The sequence below is a fragment of the Oncorhynchus clarkii genome, chromosome 32 (assembly GCF_045791955.1).
Source record: "Oncorhynchus clarkii lewisi isolate Uvic-CL-2024 chromosome 32, UVic_Ocla_1.0, whole genome shotgun sequence".
Classification (NCBI taxonomy): domain Eukaryota; kingdom Metazoa; phylum Chordata; class Actinopteri; order Salmoniformes; family Salmonidae; genus Oncorhynchus; species Oncorhynchus clarkii.
In genome coordinates this window covers 39499631-39527341 of record NC_092178.1, presented here as the reverse complement: position 1 = coordinate 39527341, position 27711 = coordinate 39499631, and the positions used below count along the sequence as shown (strand labels likewise).

Below are 27711 nucleotides of genomic sequence, written 5' to 3'. Positions count from 1 at the left end.
GCAATAATCTGAGTACAGCGCTCATAGACCAAACTATATATATATTTTTTTTGACCTTTATTTAACTAGGCAAGTCAGTTACGAACAAATTCTTATTTTCAATGATTGCCTAGGAACAGTGGGTTAACTGCCTGTTCAGGGGCAGAACGACAGATTTGTACCTTGTCAGCTCGGGGGTTTGAACTTGCAACCTTCCAGTTACTAGTCCAACACTCTAACCACTAGGCTACACCACTAAGCAACATCTCAAGACATCAGTCAGGAAGTTAAAGCTTGGTTGCAAATGGGTCTTCCAAATGGACAATGACCCCAAGCATGCATCCAAAGTTTTGAAAAATGGCTTAAGGTCCACAGTCAGGGTTTTGGAGTGGCCATCACAAATCCCTGACCTCATCCTGTAGAAAGTTTGTGGGCAGAAATGAAAAAGCGTGTGCGAGCAAGAAGGCCTTCAAACCTGACGAAGTTACACCAGCTCTGTCAGGGGGAATGGGCCAAAATTCACCCAATTTATTGTGGGAAGCTTGTGGAAGGCTACCCAAAATGTTTGACCCAAGTTAACCAATTTAAAGGCAATGATACCAAATATTAATTGAGGGTATGTAAACTTCTGACCCACTGGGAATGTGATGAAAGAAATAAAAGCTGAAATAAATAATTCTCTCTACTATTATTCTGACATTTCACATTCTTAAATAAAGTGATGATCCTAACTGACTTAAGACAGGGCACTTTTACTAGGATTAAATGTCAGGAATTGTGAAACTGCGTTTTAAATGTTTTTTGTCTATGTAAACTTCCGACTTCAACTATATACAGTGCCTTTAGAAAGTATTCAGATCCCTTTACTTTTTCAACATTCTGTTACGTTAGACTTATTCTAAAATCGATGAAATCAAACATTTTCCTCAGCAATTTACACAATATCCTGTAATGAGAGAACTAAAACAGGTTTTTAGGATTGTTTGCAAATTTATTACATATACACTGCTCAAAAAAATAAAGGGAACACTTAAACAACACAATGTAACTCCAAGTCAATCACACTTCTGTGAAATCAAACTGTCCACTTAGGAAGCAACACTGATTGACAATAAATTTCACATGCTGTTGTGCAAATGGAATAGACAACAGGTGGAAATTATAGGCATTTAGCAAGACACCCCCAATAAAGGAGTGGTTCTGCAGGTGGGGACCACAGAACACTTCTAAGTTCCTATGCTTCCTGGCTGATGTTTTGGTCACTTTTGAATGCTAGCGGTGCTTTCACTCTAGTGGTAGCATGAGACGGAGTCTACAACCCACACAAGTGGCTCAGGTAGTGCAGCTCATCCAGGATGGCACATCAATGCGAGCTGTGGCAAGAAGGTTTGCTGTGTCTGTCAGCGTAGTGTCCAGAGCATGGAGGCGCTACCAGGAGACAGGCCAGTACATCAGGAGACGTGGAGGAGGCCGTAGGAGGGCAACAACCCAGCAGCAGGACCGCGACCTCCGCCTTTGTGCAAGGAGGAGCACTGCCAGAGCCCTGCAAAATGACCTCCGGCAGGCCACAAATGTGCATGTGTCTGCTCAAACGGTCAGAAACCGACTCCATGAGGGTGGTATGAGGGCCTAACATCCACAGGTGGGGGTTGTGCTTACAGCCCAACACCGTGCAGGACGTTTGGCATTTGCCAGAGAACACCAAGATTGGCAAATTCGCCAATGGCGCCCTGTGCTCTTCACAGATGAAAGCAGGTTCACACTGAGCACATGTGACAGTCTGGAGACGCCGTGGAGAACGTTCTGCTGCCTGCGACATCCTCCAGCATGACAGGGTTGGCGGTGGGTCAGTCATGGTGTGGGGTGGCATTTCTTTGGGGGGCCGCACAGCCCTCCATGTGCTCGCCAGAGGTAGCCTGACTGCCATTAGGTACCGAGATGAGATCCTCAGACCCCTTGTGAGACCATATGCTGGTGCGGTTGGCCCTGGGTTCCTCCTAATGCAAGACAATGCTAGACCTCATGTGGCTGGAGTGTGTCAGCAGTTCCTGCAAGAGGAAGGCATTGATGCTATGGACTGGCCCGCCCATTCCCCAGACCTGAATCCAATTGTGTACATCTGGGACATCATGTCTCGCTCCATCCACCAACGCCACGTTGCACCACAGACTGTCCAGGAGTTGGCGGATGCTTTAGTCCAGGTCATGGAGGAGATCCCTCAGGAGACCATCCGCCACCTCATCAGGAGCATGCCCAGGCGTTCTAGGGAGGTCATACAGGCACGGGAAGGCCACACACACTACTGAGCCTCATTTTGACTTGTTTTAAGGACATTACATCAATGCTGGATCAGCCTGTAGTGTGGTTTTCCACTTTAATTTTGAGTGTGACTCCAAATCCAGACCTCCATGGGTTTATAAATTTGATTTCCATTGATCATTTTTGTGTGATTTTGTTGTCAGCACATTCAACTATGTAAAGAAAAAAGTATTTAAAAATAATATTTCATTCAGATCTAGGATGTGTTATTTTAGTGTTCCCTTTATTTTTTTGAGCAGTGTAAAAAAATAAATACCCTTTTTACTTAAGAATTCAGACCCTTTCCCATGAGACTCAAAATGTAAGTTCAGGTGCATCCTGTTAACATGTATCATCCTTGATGTTTCTACAACTTGATTGGAGTCCACCTGTGGTAAATTCAATTGATAGTACATGATTGGAAAGGCACACACCTGTCTATATAAGGTCCCACAGATGAGGGTGCATGTCAGAGCAATAGCCAAGCCAAGAGGTCGAAGGAATTGTCCGTAGAGCTCCGAGACAGCATTGAAGGGGTTCCCAAAACCACAGTGACCTCCATTATTAAATGGAAGAAGTTTGTAACCACCAATACTCTTTCTAGAGCTGACCACCCGGCCAAACTGAGCAAGCGGGGGAGAAGAGCCTTTGTCAGTGTGGTGACCAAGTACTCAAACTCACTCTGACAGAGCTCTAGAGTTCCTCTGTGGAGATGGGAGAACCTTCCAGAAGGACAACCATCTCTGCAGCACTCAACCAATTAGGCCTTTGTGGTAGTGGCCAGATGGTAGCCACTCCTCAGTAAAAGGCACATGACAGCCCACTTGGAGTTTGCCAAAGGGTACCCAAAGGACTCTGACCATGAGACACAAGATTCTCTGGTCTGATGAAACCAAGATTGAACTCTTTGGCCTGAATGCCAAGTGTCACGTCTGGCGGAAACCTGGCGCCATCCCTATGATGAAGCATGGTGGTGGAAGCATGATACTGTGGGTATGTTTTTAATCGACAGGGACTGTGAGACTAGTCAGGATCAAGGGAAAGATGAACAGAGCAAAGTAAAGAGATCCTTGATGAAAACCAGCTCCCTCCAGAGCGCTCAGGACCCCAGACTGGGACGAAGGTTCACCTTCCAACAGGACAATGACCAAGACAATGCACACTGCCAAGACAATGCAGGAGTGGCTTCGGGACAAGTCTCAATGTTCTTGAGTGGCCCAGCCAGAGCCCGGACTTGAACCTGATTGAACATCTCTGGAGAGACCTGAAAATAGCTGTGCAGCTAGGCTCCCCATCTAGCCTGACAGCTTGAGTGGATCTGCAGAGAAGAATGGGAGAAGCTCCAAATACTGTTGTACAATATACAGTGGGGTTTGAAATAGACACCCTTGATAAACATGAGCAAAAATGACTTAAAAATGTATTTAAAAAAAAATCTCAAATGTTTTACGAGTTGGTTAACACCATTGGAAGGTATCTTAGATCATTTCTCCATACAGTATATTTTATCATTCATCTGCGCTTATGGACTGCCCTCCACTGGTTTTTAATTTTCTGCTAATGCGTTCTCATTTCGATGCCTCTGGTGTGAGTGGCCAAAGAGCTCTATTTTCATGACGTCTGACAATAGCACTGGTTCTAATTCAAGTGCCAATGTCATTTAGCAAACTCCAGATGTTTATTTGTTGTATGACATCAAAATAGAGCTCTTTGGCCACACCAGTGGTGGGTTTGGCATTGACATGAGTGCATGTGCAGAGAAGATTCCAACACGTACTGTAAATGATGGTGGGGGGAGGGGGTGGTCTTTGATGTAATGTGGCTATTTTTCTTCTACTGGTCCTGGGGTACTTAAGGTCAACCGCATCATCAACCTTATCCAGTACCTAGGACATTTATCAAAAACCTGGTTGCCTCTGCCCAGGAGGCTGACACTTGAACGCAATCTTCCAGCAAGACTGTAACCACAAGCACACATCAAAATTCACAAAGAATTTGTCAATTGGCCATAATCCACATTTTGCAATGGCCATTTCTCTCTCTGGACCTGAAACACATCTGCGGTTTGAATTTAAAAGGGCAAGTCTGTAAGCTCAGCCAAAGGATATCAACGATCTGGAAGGATTCTGTATGGAGGAATGGTCTAAGAACGCTTGTAGAACATTTTAGAAAAAGGCTCAGTGCCGTTATCCTTGCAAGGTATGGTATTGCAAACGTGTGTCAATCATTTTGACCCCCTACCTTTTTTGAGAATAAAGTTATTTGTTAATTACTACTAATTGTTAAACAAAATCTCCTGAGCAATTGTATAAGTATAATATAATTTCCCGATTTTGTTTTGCGCATTAGATATAGTGCTGTATTTGAATTATTTGTCATTTTTGCTTGTCTTTATCAAGGATGTAAATTATGGACCCCACTGTACACTACAAGCAAGTCACACAATCTCAAATCTGTACACTTGCACATCTGTAATGGTGGTGTTTCTGATATATTTTTTTTTTCACTCTTAGTGCATGTGGTCATAGCCACACCTGGCAGGATCTTGGACTTGATAAAGAAGGGCGTGGCCAAAGTGGATAGAGTTCAGATGATGGTGATGGATGAGGTGAGTGTGTGAATACATGTGGCACTTGAGTCAATCAACCACTCACTATACTCAGCTACTGTAGATGACTCCAGAGAATCAGTCCATGAGCTATTTTGTTACAAGCCACTCAATATTCTTCATCAGGGCCCATCAAATCTGTTCTGGTGTATCTATCTACCAAAGAGGTTCAAAGGGCTACATGTAATATTTTCCCCTGCAACCAGCGCCGTATGTCAATTACATACTAGTAGTAGCAAATTAATGTATACTTTTTAGAACGCTGCTAATGCTCCTCTTAATAATAATGTAATATCTTCCTCACAGGCGGACAAGCTGCTGTCTCAGGACTTTATGGTGCTCATCGAGGATATCATCAGCTTCCTGGGCAAGGGCCGTCAGATCCTGCTGTACTCTGCCACCTTCCCCATCAGCGTGCAGAAGTTCATGGTGAGTAGTGCCACATGGCGCTGAGCCACAAGTTGGCAGCCATGTGGTCTCACCAACAGGCCAGTCTGTTTTGCTTTTCCATAATGATACGATATACAGTGCATTTGGAAAGTATTCAGACCTCTTTACCCTTGGCTTATTCAGACCCCAAAAACAGGTTTTTTGATATTTCTGCAAATTTATTACAAAAAGCAAAAAAACATACCTTATGTAAATAAGTATTCAGACCCTTTGTTGTGAGACTTGAAATTAATCTCTGCATCCTGTTTCCATTGCTCATCCTTGAGATGTTTCTACAACTTGATTGGAGTCCACCGGTGCTAAATTCAATTGATCGGACATGATTTGGAAAGGCACACACCTTTCAATATAAGGTCCCACAGTTGACAGTGCATATCAGAGCAAAAACCAAGGAATGAGGTGGAAGGAATTGTCTGTAGACCTAGACAGGATTGTGTCGAGGCACAGATTTGGGGAAGGGTACCAAAAAATGTCTGCAGCATTGAAGGTCCCCAAGAGCACAGTGGCCTCCATCATTCTTAACCTCTTGAAACTAGGGGGCACTATTTTCATTTTTGGAAAAATAACATTCCCAAAGTAAACAGGCTATTTTTCAGGACAAGATAATAGAATATGCATATAATTGACAGCTTGGGATAGAAAACACTCTAAAGTTTCCAAAACTGTAAAGAAAATGGTCTGTGAGTATAACAGAACTGATATTGCAGGTGAAAGCCTGAGAGAAATCCAATCAGGAAGTGACTCTTATTTAGAAACCTCTGCGTTCCTATGCGTCCCTATTGAGCAGTGAAAGGGATATCAAAACAGATTCCTTTTTCTATGGCTTCCCTAATGTGTCTAGTGTCACAAGACAGTTTCAGGCTTTTATTTTGAAAAATTAGCGTGAGCGACAACATTGCGTCAGTGGTCACCTGGTGGCTCTGAGTGATATGTGCGTAATAGACAAATGCAGCCATTGTTTCTCTCGCTCCTACTATAAGAAACCAACTGACCCGGTTGATATATTATCGAATAGATATTTGAAAAACATCTTGAGGGTTGATTATAAAAAACGTTTGCCATGTTTCTGTCTATTATGGATCTAATTTGGAATATTTTTGTCGTGACCGCAATTTCCGGTCAATTTCTCAGCCAAACGTGAAGAACAAACGGAGCTATTTCGGCTACAAAAATAATCTTTATGGAAAAAAGGAACATTTGCTATCTAACTGGGAGTCTCGTGAGTGAAAACATCCGAAGCTCATCAAAAGTAAACGATTTAATTGGATTGCTTTTCTGAATTTCATGACCAAGCTGCCTGCTGCTAGCTAGGCATAATGCTATGCTAGGCTATCGATAAACTTACACAAATGCTTGTCTTGCTTTGGCTGGAAAGCATAATTTCAAAATCTGAGATGACAGGGTGATTAACAAAAGGCTAAGCTGTGTTTCAATATATTTCACTTGTGATTTCATGAATATGAACTGAGCAATCTGGGGAGAAGTGCCTTGGTCAGGGAGGTGACCAAGAACCCAATGCTCACTCTGACAGAGTTCTAGAGTTCCTCTGTAGAGATAGGAGAACCTTTCAGAAGGATAACCATCTCTGCAGCACTCCAACAAGATTCTCTGGTCTGATGAAACCAAGATTGAACTCTTTGGCCTGAATGCCAAGCGTCACATCTGGAAGAAACCTGGCTTCCTCCCTATGGTGAAGCATGGTAGTGGCAGAGTCATGCTGTGGATGTTTTTCAGTGGCAGGGACTGTGAGACTAGTCAGGATCAAGGGAAAGATGAGCCGAGCAAAGTCCAGACCAATCTTTGATGGAAACCTGCTCCAGAGTGCTCAGGACCGTGGCAATGGTTCACCTTCCAACAGGACAACGACCCTAAGCACTCAACCAAGACAACTCAGGAGTGGCTTCGGGACAAGTCTTTGAGTGGACCAGCCATAGCCCGGAATTGAACACGATCGAACACCTCTGGAGAGATTTGAAAATAGTTGTGCAGTGTCCCTCCCATCCATCTGAATTTGAGAGGATCTGTAGAGAAGAATGGGAGAAACTCTCCAAATACAAGTGTGCCAAGCTTGTAGCGTCATAGCTAAGACAATTTGAGGCTGTAATTGCTTCCAAAGGTGCTTCAACAAAGCACTGAGTAAAAGGGTCTGAATACTGAGAATGTGATTTTTCAGTTTTGTAAATTTGAATACAGCTGTACCATAACAAAATGTGGAAAAAGTCCAGTTGTCTGAATACTTTCCAAATGCACTGTAAAGTCGTGGCCAAAATTTTCACAAAGTCTGCTGCCTCAGCAATTTGCATATACTCCATAATGTTATGAAAAGTGATCAGATGAATTGCAATTAATTCCAAAGTTCCTCTTTGCCATGCAAATGGACTGAATCCCCCAAAAACATTTCCACTGCATTTCAGCCCTGCCACAGAAGGACCAGCTGACATCATGTCAGTGATTCTCTCTTTAACACGTGTGAGTGTTGACGAGGACTGGAAGGCTGGAGATCACTCTGTCATGCTGATTGAGTTCGAACAACAGACTGGAAGCTTCAAAAGGAGGGTGGTGCTTGGAATCATTGTTCTTCCTCTGTCAACCATGGTTACCTGCAAGGAAACATGCGCTGTCATTGCTTTGCCCAAAACGGGCTTCACAGGCAAGGATATTGCTGCCAGTAAGATTGCACCTAAATCAACCATTTATCGGATCATCAAGAACTTCAAGGAGAGCGGGTCAATTGTTGTGAAGAAGGCTTCAGGGCGCCCAAGGAAGTCCAGCAAGCGTCAGGACCATCTCCTAAAGTTGATTCAGCTGCGGGATCGGCGCACCACCAGTACAGAGCTTGCTCAGGAATGGCAGCAGGCAGGTGTGGTGCATCTGCACGCACAGTGAGGGATGACTTTTGGAGGATGTCCTGGTGTCAAGAAGGGCAGCAAAGAAGCCACTTCTCTCCAGGAGAAACATCAGGGACAGACTGATATTCTGCTAAATGCACAGGGATTGGACTGCTGAGGTAAAGTCATTTTCTGATGAATCCCATTTCCGATTGTTTGGGGCATCCGGACAAAAGCTTGTCCGGAGAAGACAAGGTGCCCTCTGCACTGCAGCCTGCAGAGTTTGGACCACATGTTCATAGCCTTATTATCCACTGACAGCCCACTAACAAGCCAGGAAGCAAAGTCTGCACACACTATATATGGCAGGCATAGTTGGAGAGTATCCTGGTGTTGACAGTCAGTTGTCTGAGTCTGCACAGGAGGTACAGTTGTTGTTGGTGTTTTTATTTTTAATGATGTTCTGCCTTAAGTGTGCGCTGTCCATGTTTGTTCCCTTGTACTTAACTCAATCTCTACACCACCCAGGACTAGGTGGCTCATTGATTTCCGGGGGAAGGCAGACCAAATGTGCAGTTATTTTGTTTTGAGTCTGAGGTAGTTATTGCACTAGTCATGAACCATGTTTACTTCTGTTTGGAAATGCAGTGTGTCATCGGTGAGGTCGACACGCTGTCATCTTCATATTTCACTGCCAAGCAGTCCCCTTCGGAGCCTCTTAGATCATTGGTAGGGCTGTGGCAGTCACAATTTCGTCAGCCGGTGATTGTCAAGCAAATAACTGTCGGTCTCACAGTAATTGACAGTTCATTAACATAACATTTAGCATCTTCTGGCTTTCACATATCCTACAAGCTACTAATGCAGACGTTTGGAACATCTACTTTAAAAAAATGTCTAAATCCATGTTATATAGCCTAAACCTTAACAATATGCATTACCTTATATTACATTTTCAATACCTTGCTTCTTTAGACAAGTCTAAAATAAATAAGATATGAAGAAAATGTAGTCTATTTCAGAAGAACAGAATAGCGTACTCTTGAGTTGTCCTGATGTGGCTATGGGCTACATTTAGCAGACAAGATTTGCTTAGAATTCCGGGGCATTATTTTATAGTATGAAGAATACAATTGAACAAAGCTGAATAAAATGTGAAGGATATTTTCTTCACAAACGATTTGAGGGAGCGCTTACATGCGGCTATTCTGTGTTGAGCGGTTAACAAAGAAATATGCTTAATTTAGAGTTATTAATGTAACTTTAGTAGTTCTACAAATGTTGGGCTCTGTTTGGATGTTTAATACATTGTAAGGCTGCATGATGCGACTAATGATTTGAAAAAAGTAGCTTGAAAGGCATGAACTCTGCATTGTTTTTTCACAATTTAACAAGTACTTGATAATGCCTAGAATTTCATGGCGGGATCCCCTTCATGTGGCTGTAATGCACCCTAAAAGAAACCATTCTGTCTACGGCCAGTGGCCATTGTGCCCTTCTCCCTGAGTGCTCCGAAGCACCTCTCACTCACATGGCTCTCCATGTGACTGGGTCTTTCTCACAGGCTACAAGTGAAGACGCGCAGTTGCGTCCCCGCTGTGTCCGTGTCCTTATCCATGTTCCGTTAGCGGAAAACATTATCAAAGGTGACCGCAAATTAAATTATGTATGTAATGATTTTATTATAAAGGGGCATTTTTATGGTGAAAATGAACTTCCCCAAACTTGAAACTCATGCACTGCTTATGTATACCAGTTAGGCTCTACAGCCCTTGTAAAGTGGATTAATGTGCTTAATTTTCATAAATTCATTAAAAATCCTACAATGTGATTTTCTGGAGAGAAAAAAATCTAATTTTGTCTGTCATAGCTGGTGTACCTATGATGAAAATTATAGGCCTCATCTTTTTAAAAGGGAGAACTTGCACAATTGGTGGCTGACTAAATACTTTTTTGCCCCACTGTAGCTTGGTAACCCCCCCCCAGCTTAGACAGATCTTAGATGTCTGCCAGCTCATCTGCGCTTTCCTTCAGTAGCTGTCCCTTGATAAAAAAAATTTGTCTGGTCCTTTTCGCTTTGTTGGATTTGACTCTTGAAGACCTGTCTCACCACCTCCAATGGTTTGCTCCATCCAAGGCGTAGAGGTTCAGTTGCTGCCTCTGGCTTTCTGTTGCAGTGGAGAAGTCATCATTATAAAAGTGCTGTTTATTGGCAAACTGGTCCTTGTCCTTTTTGGTTTTCCCTTGGGTTTCTTCTTGGCTTGCCCCGGTAGGGTTTGCAAGGCCCTGCCTGGCCTGCTTGAGGTTCACTGTGTGGAACATGGTTCCACTAGCTTTTTGTAGTTGTCCTTAGCTTTGGTTATATGTATTTTTTCTGTCCTTTGCAGGGTTTTCAGTTCTTGGTTGCCAGCAGAAAGGCTCTTTTTTTCGTCTAGCTACAAGGGTCTAGCCGTGTGTGTAGCCAGGCGCACATGTGTGTAGTTATTCCAGCATTGATTTACTCAGGCACTTCCATAACCCTCTACTCTCCCTTTTTTTATTTCCCTATCCCCACTCCCTGTCTCCCCTCTCTCCTCCAGGCCAAGCACCTGCATAAGCCCTATGAGATCAACCTGATGGAGGAGCTGACTCTGAAGGGCATCACCCAGTACTACGCCTACGTCACTGAGAGACAAAAGGTCCACTGTCTCAACACACTCTTCTCCAGGGTAAGCCTTGGCACTAATCACCACAAACACATGTGAATGTACATGTAGTCTGGAATGTGGGCATAGATTAGTATACCATAGAGCCTTTACAGGCAACCTTTATTAACATTTGTCTAACTCAGTGGTTCCCAAACTTTTATAGTCCCGTACACCTTCAAACATTAAACATTCAGCTGTGTACCCCCTCTAGCACCAGGTTCAGCGTACTCAAATGTTTTTTTTTTGCCATCATTGTAAGCTTGCCACACACACACACACACACACACACATGCTATACAATAATACATTTCTTAACTTCTTATGGCTGAGATCCCGTTACCGGGAGCGATATAACAACATCCAGTGAAAGTACAGGGCGCCATATTCAAAAGAACAAATCTCATAATTAAAATTCCTGAAACATACATGTATTTTATATCGTTTTCAAGGTAGTCTTGTTGTTAATCCCACCACAGTGTCCGATTTTCAAATAGGATTTACGGGGAAAGCACCACAAATGATTGTTAGGTCACCAACAACTCACTAAAATACACAGCCAATTTTACCAGCCAAAGAGAGAGAGAAAAAGCACAAATAGAGAAATTAATCACTAACCTTTGATAATCTTCATCAGAGGACACTCATAGGACTTCATGTTACACAATACATGCATGTTTTGTTTGATAAAGTTCATATTTATATCCGAAAATCTGAGTTTACATTGGCGTGTTACATTCACTAGTTCCAAAAACATCCAGTGATTTTGCTTAGCCACATCATTCAACAGAAATATTCATCATAAATGTAGATGATAATACAAGTTATACACATGGAATTATAGATATACCTCTCCTTAATGCAACCGCTGTGTCAGATTTCAAAAAAACTTTACAGAAAAAGAAACCCATGCAATAATCTGAGACGGCGCTCAGAAGTAAAATCATCACAGCCGCAAAGATGGCGTCAACATAAACAAGAAATTACATGATAAATATTCCCTTACCTTTGATGATCTACATCAGAAAGCACTCCAGGAATCCCAGGTCCACAATAAATGTTTGTTTTGTTCAAAAATGTCCGTTATTTATGTCCAAATACCTTATTTTGTTAGCGCGTTTGGTATACATATCAACACGCTAATTCTGGTCAGCGTTATATCGGACAAAAACTTCAAAAAGTAATATTACCGGTCGAAGAAACATTTCAAACTAAGTACAGAATCAATCATTAGGATGTTTTTAACATATAGCGTCAATAAAGTTCCAACCGGAGTACTCCTTCTTGTCTTCGTGAGCAATGGAACGCAAGTGACTACCATGAGGAATAAACATGATCAGAAAATGGCTGACTGCCAGACACCTGACTGATTCTGCTATCATTCACTCCCACAACATCATAGAAGTCTCATTAGAATTTATATTGATGGTTGACATCTAGTGGAACCCTTAGGCAGGGCAACATCATTCATATCTCAAGGGGATTTTATTGGGGACTCTGAATACATACAAAGCTCAGATTTCTGACTTCCTGTTTTGATTTCAACTCAGGATTTTGCCTGCCATATGAGTTCTGTTATACTCACAGACATCATTCAAACAGTTTTAGAAACTTTAGTGTTTTCTATCCAATACTAATAATAAAATGCATATATTAGAAATTGAGACTGAGGAGCAGGCCGTTTAATTTAGGCATCTTATTCATCCAAGCTACTCAATACTGCCCCCCAGCCATAAAAAGTTAAACATAAGAGTGAGTGTGAGGTTTTTGTCCCAACCCTGCTTGTGGGACGTGACAAAGAGCTCTTATAGGACCAGGACACAAATAATAATAATCAACAATTAAAATAAAAAATTAAAATTACCCCCTTTTTCTCCCCAATTTTGTGGTATCCAGTTAGTAGTTACTGTCTTGTCTCATCGCTTCAACTCCCACACGGACTCGGGAGAGGCAAAGGTCGAGAGCCATGCGTCCTCCGAAACACAACCCAACCAAGCCGCACTGCTTCTTAACACAGCGCGCATCCAACCCGGAAGCCAGCCGCACCAATGTGTCGGAGGAAACGCTGTGCACCTGGCGACCTGGTTAGCGCGCAATGCGCCCGGCCCGCCACAGGAGTCGCTAGTGCGCGATGAGACAAGGATATCCTTACCGGCCAAACCCTCCCTAACCCGGACAACGCTAGGCCAATCGTTTGTCTATCACTCTATTTGTAGCCAGTTTATGTGATAACTGTCTTTTGGGTTGACAGAAATACTTTCCCCCAAACCTTCTCAATTAAATGTTAATTGCAAAGTAAGCTTACCTGGCAGAAGTATACCATGAGTAAGTTTTTCATTTGTATCTATTTGTTATTTTTACACTTTGCCATGAAATGAGCAGCAGCAGTACAGAACCATCGCCGGACCGGCACATTTAGATGGCACATTCCTCACTTGCTAGATGCGCGATTAAAGGGGATTTACACTTCAATCAAAATGTGTTATTTCTCTTCCAGCCTTATAAATAAATTGTCCTCTGATGTAATTTCACCATTGACATGGACTCAAAACATCCAATGTTTCTCTATCAACAATTGATATTGAGAGTGAAAAACAAAAATGAATTGAAACAAAATACAGCAGTATAGTTTGAGTAAATATCAAACATGTCTGATTTCTTTTTTTTAGGGCCCCCCTTTGTTTTATTTCCCATTATTTGACTGTGTATATTGGCAGAACAGTGCACTACTTTCTCTTGTACACTAAGGACCTGGGGAAGAATAATGTGCCTATTTAATGGCTAGGAAAAAAAAGAGTAGCTGGAGATTTCTTTTTTTCTTCTATTTTTTTCTAAAAGTAGCTCTCATGCTAGAAAAGGTTGCAGACTTTTGATTTAGATATCTTTGAGTTATACAATGTTTCAAAGTAGGCGACAGTGTTTTGAATGGTGTACAGTGAGTGAATTTGAGAGCAAATAGTGTTAACAAACTAGCATAGCCTACCTATGTATTTTGCTTAGTGGCACGCACTGTTGAGTTTTGGCCACATGAGCGATGCAGTGGTGTTTGTTTTACTGTAACCTTATTCTATGCTTTTATATTTGTTGCTTCTATGTAGGAATACTATTGTGATCTTGCAGACATTTGATCTAACTTTAATTAACACGCACCATTTGCCTGAGTAGCCTGTTCTTTACTAGCCTGTGAACCAGTCTCTTTAGCTAATTCAGCCAAAGAGACTGGCCTTCCTGCCATCTTCAAATATTAATATTCTATAATGAATTTGAGGAGAACAGAGGATTTGATTATGTAAATATTGGAACTTTTTTTTGTTTGTCCAGACGAAAGTCTGTCGAAGTTTGCTAGCTCATGTCTAAATTCTCACACTAAATACAAAAACTTGCCTAGCTAAAAGCTACTTTTTTTACATTAAATTTTTGAGGGCCAAATGTTGTCATGGAACATATTAATCTTATTTCCAATGAGCAACTCTGCCGTAAATGAACGTTGAGATTGCCGAAAGGCCAATTTCTTTGCAATGTCCGGGAAAAGTTGGAACCACAGCCACTGATCTTTTAAACCCACTTCAGATGTGTTTACATTCATGTTAAACCATTGCCTAAGACCTGCCAGAACCCTGTATTTGTTTTTGTTTAAGGCTTTGAGATTCTCATTATGATGAAAAGTGCTATATGAAGTACATCTCTTGATTGTTTGTTTGTTTTAACATTTCCTTTCTCAGTTGCAGATCAATCAGTCCATCATCTTCTGTAACTCCACCCAGAGAGTTGAGCTGCTGGCTAAGAAGATCACCCAGCTGGGCTACTCCTGCTTCTATATCCACGCCAAGATGATGCAGGTCATCGATTTAGATTCACGTTTATTGTCCTATAAGAGGAAAATCTGCAGCCACTTTAAAGGAGGGGAAACATTATCAGGGGTTGGAACCAAAATTATTTTCCAATCTTTTTTTTCACTGTTCCGACCAGCAAAATATGGTTCTGAACCCATTTAATCCCCAAAAGAGTAACGGCTTATCTTTCCTTTCTATTCCTTTTTTTAAACTTCTGAAATTTAATATATTTTTTCGCTCGACATTTGAAGTAATTTAATCAGTGTAGATAGATCAGCTTGCTATGGAGCAGGCAAGCTATTTACATGCATTGGACAGACGAGTGAAGGATGCGACGTAAGTTTGCCAGGTCGAGCGAGGGTGGAGGAGGCTTTGCTTGAAGCGCCGGGCATCTTATGACATGCATCTGAATTAGGCCCATAGAATTATACCTACGAAGGAGTGGCTTCTATGAAGGAACTTTGAATGTTATTCGAAGTAACAAGCTTCTGTGTGCAGAGCGCCAACACAATTAAAATAAAAATGTCTTACCTTACTGTAGTTAATAAATCCCATGGTCACTGCATTATTCTTAACTAGCATTGAAAAGGTTAATTCAATCTTTAATTAAAAATATATCTTCCTAACTTCTGCTTGTAACGTCAGTAGGCTACTAGACTATGCTTCTGAGGGGCAGGTTGCCTGCACACACTGGCAAAGATTTTCTGGCAGGCAGACACTGGAATACGTTTGAGTGACAGAGTGGGCTTTGTTTTATTGTGGGACTTGCCCTGAATGTGTAAAATGTTATTAACCGGTTCCCATGCTTTTAAAATAAAACTGTATAGATCACTTTCATTTGTGATTCTGTTCCCTGAACCGGTTCCAACTCCTGATTTTTATTATTATGATCTACACACCATACCAGATTTAATGATGAACAGATTTGTTTTTATTGTCATACAAGAGAAAAATCTGACCAACGAGGAGACTACCTTTGGACAGAAATATGAGGAATATATGAGTTTGTGCTAGTCAATGTATGGGAGCCATGAGAAAATATGCAATTCTGAGGTTGTGTTCAGTGCTCTCATGCAGTGTTCTTTTAATCCTCACAGGAGTACAGAAATCGTGTGTTCCACGACTTCAGAAATGGACTCTGCAGAAATCTTGTCTGCACTGGTACGTGTCCACGGGGCTCTAAAGTGCGACCATTTTGGCATATGCTCCTAAATATTTAGCTGTGCGACCTGGAATAATAATTTGGGAGCACCATTGTGTCCAGAAAAACTAGTCTGACTAGTCTTATGGGTGACAATATTAGCCTATCACTTGGGAATCATATCATCACTTGTAAATGATGCCCAGCATAAGAAATGGTGCCGTTTCTAGCGACTTTTTATAATCAGTCGCCTCAAATAGCCTAGGCATGTATATTATTTTGTGTCCTAACTAAAGTGGCCAAAAAACATCTTAGGGATCTGACCCTTTTTTTCATAAAAAAAAAATATATATATAAAATATATAATATATATATATATATATATATATATATATATATATATATATATATATATATATATATATATATATATATATATATATATAATATATATATAAACATATATATATATATATATATAAACTTATATATATAAAATAGAGCTACAGGCAGTTCGATTTGGGTATGTGATTTTAGGCAAAAAAAATATATATATATATATATATATATATATATATATATATATATATATATATTTTTTTTTTTTTTTTTTTTTGCCTAAAATCACATACCCAAATCGAACTGCCTGTAGCTCTATTTTTTGTTCCATCTTTGAAATGCAAGAGAGGCCATAATATAGTGCAGTTTAGGTGACATTTAGATTTTGGCCACTAGATGGCAGCAAAGTTTCAGATTGATCCAATGAAGCATTGCAATACCGGACAATATTTTGTATCAAGTCTGCCAAAATGTGCTGAATTGGTCAATTGATACATTTTCAAGTACATAACTATAGAGAACAGACAAAAATGATATGGTAATACAAAATATAATTTTACACACTCCCAGGAATGTCATACATGATGGATCATTAGCTTATACACTTTCACACATCTAGCGGGGTTGGTGTGGAGCCAGCACTCAGGGGGAGGTGCACAACGGCCACTGGCCGCAAAAGGCATGGATTTTTTTTTAGGGTGCGTTACGGCCACCGAAGGGATGCCACCGTGAAATTCTTGGCAATATCAAGTGCTTGTCAAATTGTGAATGAGTGATCTGATGTAGTGTGTGCAGTTTGCGCAAAAAAAACTAAGCAGCGCTCATGCCTTTCAAGCTACTTTTTAGTCGCATCATGCAGCCTTACAATGTATTAAAAATCCAAACATATAGCCCAACATTTGTAGAACTGAAGTTACATGAATAACTCTAAATTTAAGCATATAGGAATACCTATTTCTTTGTTAACCGCTCAACACAGAATAGCCGCATGTGCACGCACACTCCCTCAAATCATTTGTGGAGAGAATATCCTTTTTATTTTAATAATAATTCTAAGCAAATCTTGTCTGCTAAATGTAGCCCATAGCCACATCAGGACCTAACATAAGGAAAACTCAAAGTATGCTATTCTGTTCTTCAGAAATAGACTACATTTTTTTCATATGCTTCTTTAGACCTGTCTAAAATAATGTATTTATTGTGAAGGTGTAGGCGATATAACATGGATTTAGGAAGCCAGGAGATGCTAAATGTGTGTGTGTTAATTCACGGTCAATTACCGTGAGACCAGTTTTATTTGTGTGACAATCACTGGCTGACAAAATTTGGTGACCGCCACATCCCTAGCAGCAACCTATCCTCTATTTATTTTCTAAAACTGATTTGAAGGGGAAGCACTAATCATGTTTATGAAACCTAATAATCACCCTTTAGAATACTTCCGGAACTAACTTCATTTTTGAGAATTTACAATAGAAATTGGCCCACGCTAGTCGTCATTGATTGGGATGCATGTGAAGTTGCACAGTGGTTTTATAACAATGAGCGACCCGACCAAACTCAGAAATGTGACTTTCATTGAGTCTGAAGCTGTAGATCTGGTCTACATGTGCTATTTCTATGCTTCCCATAAAGTTTTTTTTTTACCTTTTTTTTGTGCACCAGCTGAAAATACAATATTTATTTTGTTATCGGAAAGATATTTCACAGTGGTTTAGATGGTACAATGATTCTCAGCCAGTGACAAAATTAGGTGAACTTGGCGGTATACTGTATTTCGATTTTTACATTCTGTAACGATATTTGAATGTTTGGTTAAGTGATACGCCGTGTCACTTTTTTGTTTTCTCCACTACTTGAGTCCTCTCTCTCTCTCTCTCTCTCTCTCTCTCTCTCTATCTATGCCACTTTCCACACAGACCTATCCCCGCCCAGTCACTCAAGGAGCGCATTTGTTGTTTCTTGACCACGAGACACTTACGTTCAGTCTGCATGGTCAGTGCAGCACATGCAACATTGTTGATCCCAACGATGCTGTTCTCACTTTGCTTCTTAATGTAAATCCACTAGTATTCTATAATTACACTTAGTTTGTTTCTTACATCTGCAAATGGCTAGTTTGTCTTTTCTTAGCAAGTTGGGCCTCAATCGTGTGAGCCGCTAATCGCTAGTTAGCTGGCTGTACTGAGTCAGAGCAAACGTAACTAGCTATACAGCCTGATAATACCAGATCTAAATCAGCATGTTTGTGCAACAGTGCCTGCTAAATCAGAGGAATATGCAAAGCGTGAATATGTTAGCTACATGAAGTAGTTAAGAGAACATTTAATGTAGCTAAAGATTATAGGGTCCCCTAGGAAACACTTAACACTTCGGTTCCTACCCTGTCACAATAATTCCACCGTATATTTGAATTTGTTGTCATGTCAAACAATAGTGTTCGAAGTTCCCACTAATTATTTTACATTTTAGTCATTTAGCAGAAGCTCTTAATTCTAATCCAAAGCGAGGTAGGGTCACGGGCTACTCATCAAACAAATTTAGAACTTTTGTCATTCAAAAACATAATGCCATCACTTGTTTTATATATATATATACAGTGATATATTTTGGCTATGTCTCACCAGCCCTGGGCAAACTATTTTATACTTTTTGCAACCAGGAAATGGCTGAGCAAATTCTGCATATTGCACGTCCATATGAATTTGACTGAATATTTTGTTTGGTTGTATCAGATTTTACATGGGTATGTAGTACAGTTGATTAAACTGTTTTATGGTTTACTGTTTGAAACAGATCTCTTCACCAGAGGTATTGACATCCAGGCCGTCAATGTCGTCATCAACTTCGACTTCCCCAAGAATGCTGAGACATACCTGCATCGCATCGGACGATCAGGTATGGAAACCTTTTTATGTGCTTCTTTTGGTATTATGTCAATGCTTTTTATCTTCTTGTAATTTCTGAATGCTTTGTTTTGAGAACATGGCCACATGCTCATTCTATCCCTCTGTGATATTGTCTCTTAGGGAGGTTTGGCCACCTGGGCCTGGCCATCAACCTGATCACCTCTGAAGACCGCTTCAATCTGAAGTCCATCGAGGACCAGTTGGTCACCGACATCAAGCCTATCCCTGGCAGCATCGACAAGAGCCTGTACGTGGCAGAATTCCACGCCACCAACCCCAATTGCGAGGAGGGGCTGAAGGAGACTGGCCGCCAACAGGTGGAGCCCTAGAACTCCTAAACTGGTGAGTCATTCCCTCTGACACTACTGAGCCTCATTTTGACTTGTTTTAAGGACATTACATCAAAGTTGGATCAGCCTGTAGTGTGGTTTTCCACTTTAATTTTGAGTGTGACTCCAAATCCAGACCTCCATGGGTTGTTAAATTTGATTTCTATTGATAATTTTTGTGTGATTTTGTTGTCAGCACATTCACATTCATTTAAAGAAAAAAGTATTTAATAAGAATATTTCATTCATTCAGATCTACGATGTGTTATTTTAGTGTTCCCTTTATTTTTTTGAGCAGTGTATTTGTATTTATATATAGTACCAGTCCAAAGTTTGGACACCTTCTCATTCAGGGGTTTTCTTTAGTTTTACTATTTTCTACATTGTATAATAATAGTGAAGACATCAAAACTATGAAATAACACATGGAATCATGTGTAAAACAAAATATATTTTATTTTCTTCAAAGTAGCCACCCTTTGCCTTCATGACAACTTTGCACACTCTTGGCATTCTCAACCAGCTTCATGAGGAATGCTTTTCCAATAGTCTTGAAGGTGTTCCCACATATGCTGAGCACTTGTTGGCTGCTTTTCCTTCACTCTGTAATCCAACTCATTCCAAACCATCTCAATTTAGTTGAGGTCAGGTGATTGTGGAGGCCAGGTCATCTGATGCAGCACTCCATCACTCTCCTTTGTCAAATAGCCCTTACACAGCCTTGGGGTGTGTTGTCATTGTCCTGTTGAAAAACAAATGATAGTCCCACTTAGCGCAAACCAGATGGGATGGTGTATCGCTGCAGAATCCTGTGGCAGCCATGCTGGTTCAGTGTGCTTTGAATAAAATAAAAAAATCACTGACAGTGTCACCAGCAAAGCACCATCACACCACCACTTCCATGCTTCACGGTGGGAACCACACATGCAAAGATCATCTGTTAATCTACTCTGCTTCTCTCAAAGACACGGCGGTTCAAACCAAAAATCTCAAATTTGAACTCCAGACCAAAAGACACATTTCCACCAGTCTAATTAATGTCCATTGCTCTTGTTTCTTGGACCAAGCAAGTCTCTTCTCCTTATTGGTGTCTTTTAGCGGTCGTTTCTTTGCAGCAATTAAACCATGAAGGCCTGATTCAGGCAGTCTCCTCTGAACAGTTGATGTTGTTGTTAGTTACTTGAACTCTGACGTGTTTATTTGGGCTGCATTTTCTGAGGCTGTTAACTCTAATGAACTTATCCTCTGCAAATCAAATCCAATTTTATTGGCAACATACGTGTATAGCAGATGTTACTGCGGTTGTAGTGAAATGCTTGTGTTTCTAGCTCCAACAGTACAGTAATATCTAACAAAACACACATCTAAAGGAATGGAATTAAGAATATATAAAAACCTTTGAGATGAGCAGTGTCAGAGCAGCATAGACTAAGATACAGCAGAATAGAATACAGTATATACATGAGATGAGTAATACAAAATATGTAAAACTTATTAGTGTTCTACTATTAAAGTGGCCAGTGATTTCAAGTGTCTGTGTATGGGGTAGCAGCCCCTCTGGACTGGTTATGGCTGTTTAAAAGTCTGATGGCCTTGAGATAAATGCTGTTTTTCAGTCTCTATGACCCAGGTTTGATGCACTTGTACTGAGTTTTCCTTTTGGATGATAGCGGGGTGAACTGGCAGTGGCTCGGTGGTTGTTGTCCTTGATAATCTTTTTGGCCTTCTTGTGACATCGGGGGCTTTAGGTGTCCTGGAGGGCAGGTAGTTTGCCCCAGTGAAGCGTTGGTGATACAGCCCGACAGGATGCTCTCAATTGTGCATTAGTAAAAGTTTGAGGGTTTTAGGTGTCAAGCCAAATTTCTTCAGCCTTCTGAGGTTGAAGGGGAGCTGTTGCGCCTTCACCACGCTGTCTGTGTGGGTGGAGCATTTCAGTTTGTCGGTGATGTATACACCGGAATCTAGAAGCTTTCCACCTTATCCACTGCGCTCCTGTCGATGTGGATAGGGGGGTGCTCCCTCTGCTGTTTCCTGAAGTCCACTATCAGCTTATTTTGTTAATGTTGAGTGAGAGGTTATTTTTCTGGCACCACACTCCTAGGGCCCTCACTTCCTTCCTGTAGGCTGTCTTGTAATTGTTGGAAATCAAGCCTACTATTGTTTTCGGAGGTAACTCTGGCTCTTCCTTTCCTTTCATGAGCCAGTTCCATCATAGCGCTTGATGGTTTTTGCGACTGCACTTTCAAAGTTCTTTGCATGTTCTGTATTGACTGACCTTCATGTCTTAACGTTATGTTGGACTGTCGTTTCTCTTTGTTCATTTGAGCTGTTCTTGCCAAAGTAAGGACTTTGGTCCTACTAAATAGGGCTGTCTTCTGTACACCAACCCTACCTTGTCACAACACAACTGACTTGCTCAAACACATTAAGTATGAAATAAATTCCACTATTTAACTTAATAAGGCACACCTGTTAATTGAAATGCATTCCAGATGACTACCTCATGAAGTTGGTTGAGAGAATGCAAAGCTGTCATTAAGTGTTATTTCATATTATCCTTATATTATTATTATATTATCCTTGAGATGATTGTTTCATATCATCTCAAGGATGAGATGATCAATGGAACAGGATGCATCTGAGCTCAGTTTTGTGTCTCATAGCAAATTGAGCAAAATATTTTATTTTTATACATTAAAGTAAAGGAGTCTGAATACTTTCTGAATGCACTGTATGTCTGATATGCCAGTGAAAATGGCTAATATTTTAGGTCACCCCTAACTTGGATCTGACATGGTCAGATGGGTGTAAGGAATATGGTAAATTCCTCAGATGGCAAGCTGACTCGATTACCATCTTCCTTATGTCTATCAAATAATTGTGGCTATAAAAGGGATACGGGATATATTGAATTGGGCGTGTGTGTGGGAGAGAGAGAGACATATATTTTTAATCCTTGCCACCTTATCTTCCATCCAGGACAACAGGATGTACCCGGCTTTTGCACAACATTCAGCTCTTGCAGCTCAGGCACCTCTTCAACTTATCTTTTCTCAATCTTCAGAACCTGGCACATGGATGTATTTGTTTTTGCTGATTTGTATGTCCTGTTCTTGTTCCCCTTTTATTTAATTTATTATTATTATTATTTAATAAGAGATGCCTGCATTTTTTGGCTAAAATAGTCTTAACCATGTTTTTTTGCACCAAAGGTAACTTGCCAAATGCACACTGAGTTATCAGTCCTTTTTTGGCTTAAGACACATAGGCTTATGTTTTTTGGATTGTATCCTGGTATTGCAAGGTAATAATCAGCTGAAAAACTTGAGATAGAACATTACCTTAAAAAGAAAAGTAAGAACCATGCAAAATATTGATCCAAGTTGTATTGTTTCCTGCTGAATACATCATCCACTTTTATGGCTAGTAGGTTTGGGCGATATACTGTACACTGGGGTATTTCGAAATACTGACTGATTTTCAAAACTGTTTAAACTATGTTTTTTGGGGGGATTGGGGGCACCTGGGGGCTGCAGGGTTGTGTGCTTATAACTATACGAAATCTATGATGACATTATAATTTAGATCCACCTCAGGTCTCCAGCTTTGCATTTGGTTTGCTAACTTGCTAGGTACCTAAGTGGCTAGATGTCAAGATCAAGCTTCTTGGTTACAGCAGACATTCTAACCTGGGTACCAGTCTTTTTAGCTAACCTTCCACTCCTTGCCACTCCTTGTCATTGCCAAAGACGGGCTTTTCTGCCATCTTCAAATATGAACATTCTATCATTAATGAGCTCGAGGAGAACATAGGAGTTGTTCCTAATTCGATAGCCCCCACCTCTCTCCTCCAATCACAACTGTTATCCTAATATTGGAACTCAACTTTTTTTTTTTCTCCTCCACAGAACATAAACTCAGCAAAAAAATAAACATCCTCTCACTATCAACTGCGTTTATTTTCAGTAAACTTGTTGAATCTTATGTTCATACAAATATTTACACAACTGAGACATAAACTGAACAAGTTCCACAGACATGTGACTAACAGAAATGGAATAATGTGTCCCTGAACAAAGGGAGGTCAACATCAAAAGTAACAGTCACTATCTGGTGTGGCCACCAGCTGCATTAAGTACTACAGTGCATCTCCTCCTCATGGACTGCACCAGATACCAGATTTGCCTGTTCTTGCTGTGAGATGTTACCCCACTCTTCCACCAAGGCACCTGCGAGGTCCCGGGCATTTCTGGGGGGAATGGCCCTAGCCCTCACCCTCGATCCACAGGTCCCAGACGTGTTCGATGGAGTTGAGATCCGGGCTCTTCGTTGGCCATAGCAGAACACTGACATTCCTTCCTTGCAGGAAATCCCACACAGAACAAGCAGTATGGCTGGTGGCATTGTCATGCTGGGGGGTCATGTCAGGATGAGCCTGCAGGAAGGGTACCAAATGAGGGAGGTGGATGTCTTCCCTGTAACGCAGAGCATTGAGATTACCTGCTATGACAACAAGCTCAGTCCGATGATGCTGTGACACACCGCCCCAGACCATGACGGACCCTCCACCTCCAAATCGATCCCACTCCAGAGTACAGGCCTCGGTGTAACGCTCATTCCTTCGATATATGTGAATCTGACCATCACCCCTGGTGAGACAAAACTGTGACTCGTCAGTGAAGAGCACTTTTTTCCAGTCCTGTCTGGTTCAGCGACTGTGGGTTTGTGCCTATAGGTGACGTTTTTGCCGGTGATGTCTGGTGAGGACCTGCCTTACAACAGCCCTACAATCCCAGCCTCTCTCAGCCTATTGTGCACAGTCTGAGCACTGATGGAGGGATTGTGCGTTCGGTGTAACTCGGGCAGTTGTTGCCATCCTGTACCTGTCCCGCAGGTGTGATGTTCGGATGTACCAAACCTGTGCAGGTGTTGCACATGGTCTGCCACTGCGAGGACAATCAGCTGTCCGTCCTGTCTCCCTGTAGCGTTGTCTTAGGTGTCTCACTGTACAGACATGGCCATTTTTTGCCCTTTATTGCCCACATTTGCAGTCCTCATGCCTCCTTGCAGCATGCCTAAGGCACGTTCACGCAGATGAGCAGGGACCCTGGGCATCTTTCTTTTGGTGTTTTTCAGAGTCAGTAGAAAGGCCTCTTTAGTGTCCTAAGTTTTCATAACTGTGACCTTAACCCGCTACCTACGACAACAGCCGGTGAAATTGCAGAGTGCGATTTATAAAATACAAAAATCGTAATATTAAACATTCATGAAAATACAAGTGTCATACATAATTTAAAAGCTTAACTTCTTGTTAATCCAACCGCGTTGTCAGATTTCAAAGGCTTTACGGCAAAAGCATACCATGTGATCTGAGGACAGCGCCCCACACCAAAATACTTTTTCAACCAGCACATGCATCACAAAATCACAAATAGCGATTAAATTAATCACTTACCTTTTTGAAGATCTTCCTCTGTTTGCAATCCCAAGGGTCCCAGCTACACAGTGAATGGTCATTTTGTTCGATAAAGTCCTTCTTTATATTCAGAAAAGTCAGTTTAGTTGGCGCCAATGATCTCAGTAATCCACTCTTTCAACATGCATACAAACAAATCCAAAAAGTTACCAGTAAAGTTCGTCCAAACAAGTCAAACAATGTTTCTAATTAGTCCTCAGGTACTCTAATATCTAAATAAACTATAATATTTAAGACTGAGTGTAGTATGTTGAATAGGGAAGATGAATAACAAAGTGCGCACACCTCATTCACGTGCCAACAAGACCACTTTTCTAATGAGAGAGTACAGTTCTTCAAACTGCACATTTTTCACAAAACAACCCTGAAACCCTTTCTAAAGACTGACATGTAGTGGAAGCCATAGGAACTGCAATCTGAGTCCTATCTATTTGTATATCCCATAGGCAACCATATGACCTCAAAAAAATATATATATTTCGGATAGATTTTCCTCAGGTTTTTGCCTGCGATATCAGTTCTGTTATACTCACAGACATTATTTTAACAGTTTTAGAAACTTCAGTGTTTTTCTATCCAATGCTACCAAGTATATGCATATCCTATATCCTCCAAAACAGGTTAATTGCCTACCGTCTGTAAGCAGTTTGTGTCTTAACGACCATTCCACAGGTGCCTGCTCATTAATTGTTTATGGTTCATTGACCAAGCATGGGAAACAGTGTTTAAACCCTTTACAATGAAGATCTGTGACGTTAATTCGTAAAAAATCTAAATATCTTTGGAAGACAGTGTCCTGAAAAAGGGATGTTTCTCTTTTTGATAGTTTTTTTTTTTGTATCTGGTTGCTGAGCAACTTAAAAAATGTTGTCCAAACAAAATCAGTCTGTCAGTCTTGTCAGTCTTGTTGTTGCCTAAATTGTTTTGTGCGTCTCAAAAAATCTATTGTATTTTTCAAATAGTGCCCCTTGTGTTCACTTCCGGTAATACAGTATACCCCAGTATGGTACAAAAAAGGTATGAAAATCTGGATATCACCCAACCCTAAAGGGGTGGGTTCTAAGCTACATATTTAATTGTTTCAAGATGGTCAAAGAAAGGCAGTGAATAACATAGTCACCCCAAAAATGTAAAGGAAGTTTGTTCAGAAGTTTCAGTCCTATATCTGAGAGATGTAAGAAAGATCAGGGAATGTTTTAGTTTTTTTATTACATGTACTTATTCTCTTATTCTAGGCACTAAACTACAGTATCTCCATATACTTCCATTCCTTAATTTTTTTTTTTTTTTTACTGATACCGGGGACCTTCAGACGAGTCGTGAGGCTTGTGGGCGTCCTAAAACTGAACACCATCGTGAGAGTCTCAGCTTTCCACAGAGGAGACATATTAGTGTGCATCCAAAACCAATGTTTTTGTGAGAAGACTGGTTTTACGGGATGTGTAATGGTCTGTCAAACACGGCTCTAACTCTGCCACCTTGCACCGCAGATGCCGAAGTGTGATATCGGCGGATGCTTAAACAGACTGCTTTTGATGGGGATTTTTGTATTGATAATTCGATTTCCGCAAGGATGCAGAAATTGTATTCCAAGGGGTAACCTTAACAACCACAAAGCATCAATGTTGGCTAGCCCATTTATTTACATGTGTTTTTGTTTGATATTAAGATTATATATTTTTAAGATTAAATGTATTCACAAACGGTTGGATAATAGATCCTTTGCTACAGCACTACTAACATCCAACTTCGACTTAAATAATGTCTCATCTGTACTAGAAATATCTAGCTGGTTGCGTGCAGTGGACAGGCAGGCAGATTGGAAACTGGACATCTTGCAAGCATTATAGATTAAAAATAAATAAAAAACCAAAACATTTTATGCAGGCAGCGTTTATAGCTAGCTAGCTTCCTTAGCTGGGTAATCAAACAAATGCCTGTATTAGAAAATAGCTACATAGCCGATGGCTTTTGGTTGCTTGAAAGTTGTCATTTTCTAAATGATCAACAGCTAGCTAGTTCAGCAGCTTGACTCACACTTTCGGCGGCCCAGTCCGTCCAAAACGTAAAACATGTTTAGGTTATTCAAACCTGATCTGTTATCGATGACAACCAGCTGGCTCAGGTCTTTGAATTACACACAGTGATGTCGTTTTCTCAGCAATATTTCTGAATTCTGCTGATTTTAAAAGTAACACTGCTTCTGCCTTGCCTCAAGCTAGCTAGGTTTACATGACATGCATGTCACTAGACACAGCTCCTATTTTTGTCTATCTTATATAAATTACTCAGATGTAAACGCCTGTGGTAATGTTCTCACTCTCACTAGATACAAACCCACCAAACGTATGTTTTTAGTGGCACACAACACTTTTCGTGCATTGAATTACTGGTATTTCACCACCTTTGCTTCGTAGCTTGAAATAAGTGGTGAATCTTTTTCTTCCCACCCCCCACATGGTGGCTCACACACACATACATCAGACATCAACTCGGTTATAGATCGGAAGTCAGGATTTATATGACTATTTTTTTGGGGGCAATTTAACACTTAACCTCTAGGGTATGTGGGACGCTAGCATCCCATCTGGCCAACATCCAGTGAGGTTGCAGAGCGCCAAATTCAATTACAGAAATGCTCATTATAAAATTCAGAAAACAAAACATATTTTACATAGGTTTAAAGATTAACTTCTTGTTAAACAAACCAGAGTCCTATTTATAAAATGCTTTTCGGAAAAAGCATACCTAGTCCAGAACATACCTAGCCCAGAACATAGCCCAGTTGACAAATTATTACAAACAGTAACCAGCCAAGCAGAAGTGTTACAAAACTC

At 40.8% G+C, this 27711-nt stretch overlaps 1 protein-coding gene across 3 annotated transcripts in view; it reads left to right on the top strand.

The window, feature by feature from the left end:
- The window catches only part of LOC139392386 (probable ATP-dependent RNA helicase ddx6), a 63289-nt gene that overhangs the window by 15958 nt on the left and 19620 nt on the right, over positions 1-27711 (top strand). For 2 of the 3 annotated variants that reach the window (XR_011629665.1, XM_071140345.1), the window contains exons 7-13: positions 4791-4885; positions 5192-5314; positions 10743-10871; positions 14570-14686; positions 15778-15841; positions 18957-19058; positions 19190-19411. Coding sequence is in view for 2 of the 3 variants with exons in the window: in XM_071140345.1 (XP_070996446.1) it covers positions 4791-4885; positions 5192-5314; positions 10743-10871; positions 14570-14686; positions 15778-15841; positions 18957-19058; positions 19190-19398 (839 nt within the window). In the remaining variant the exon portion in view is untranslated. Of the gene's footprint in view, positions 1-4790; positions 4886-5191; positions 5315-10742; positions 10872-14569; positions 14687-15777; positions 15842-18956; positions 19059-19189; positions 19412-22377; positions 26744-27711 lie in introns of those variants that run through there. The other variant, XM_071140343.1, reaches the window with a different exon arrangement.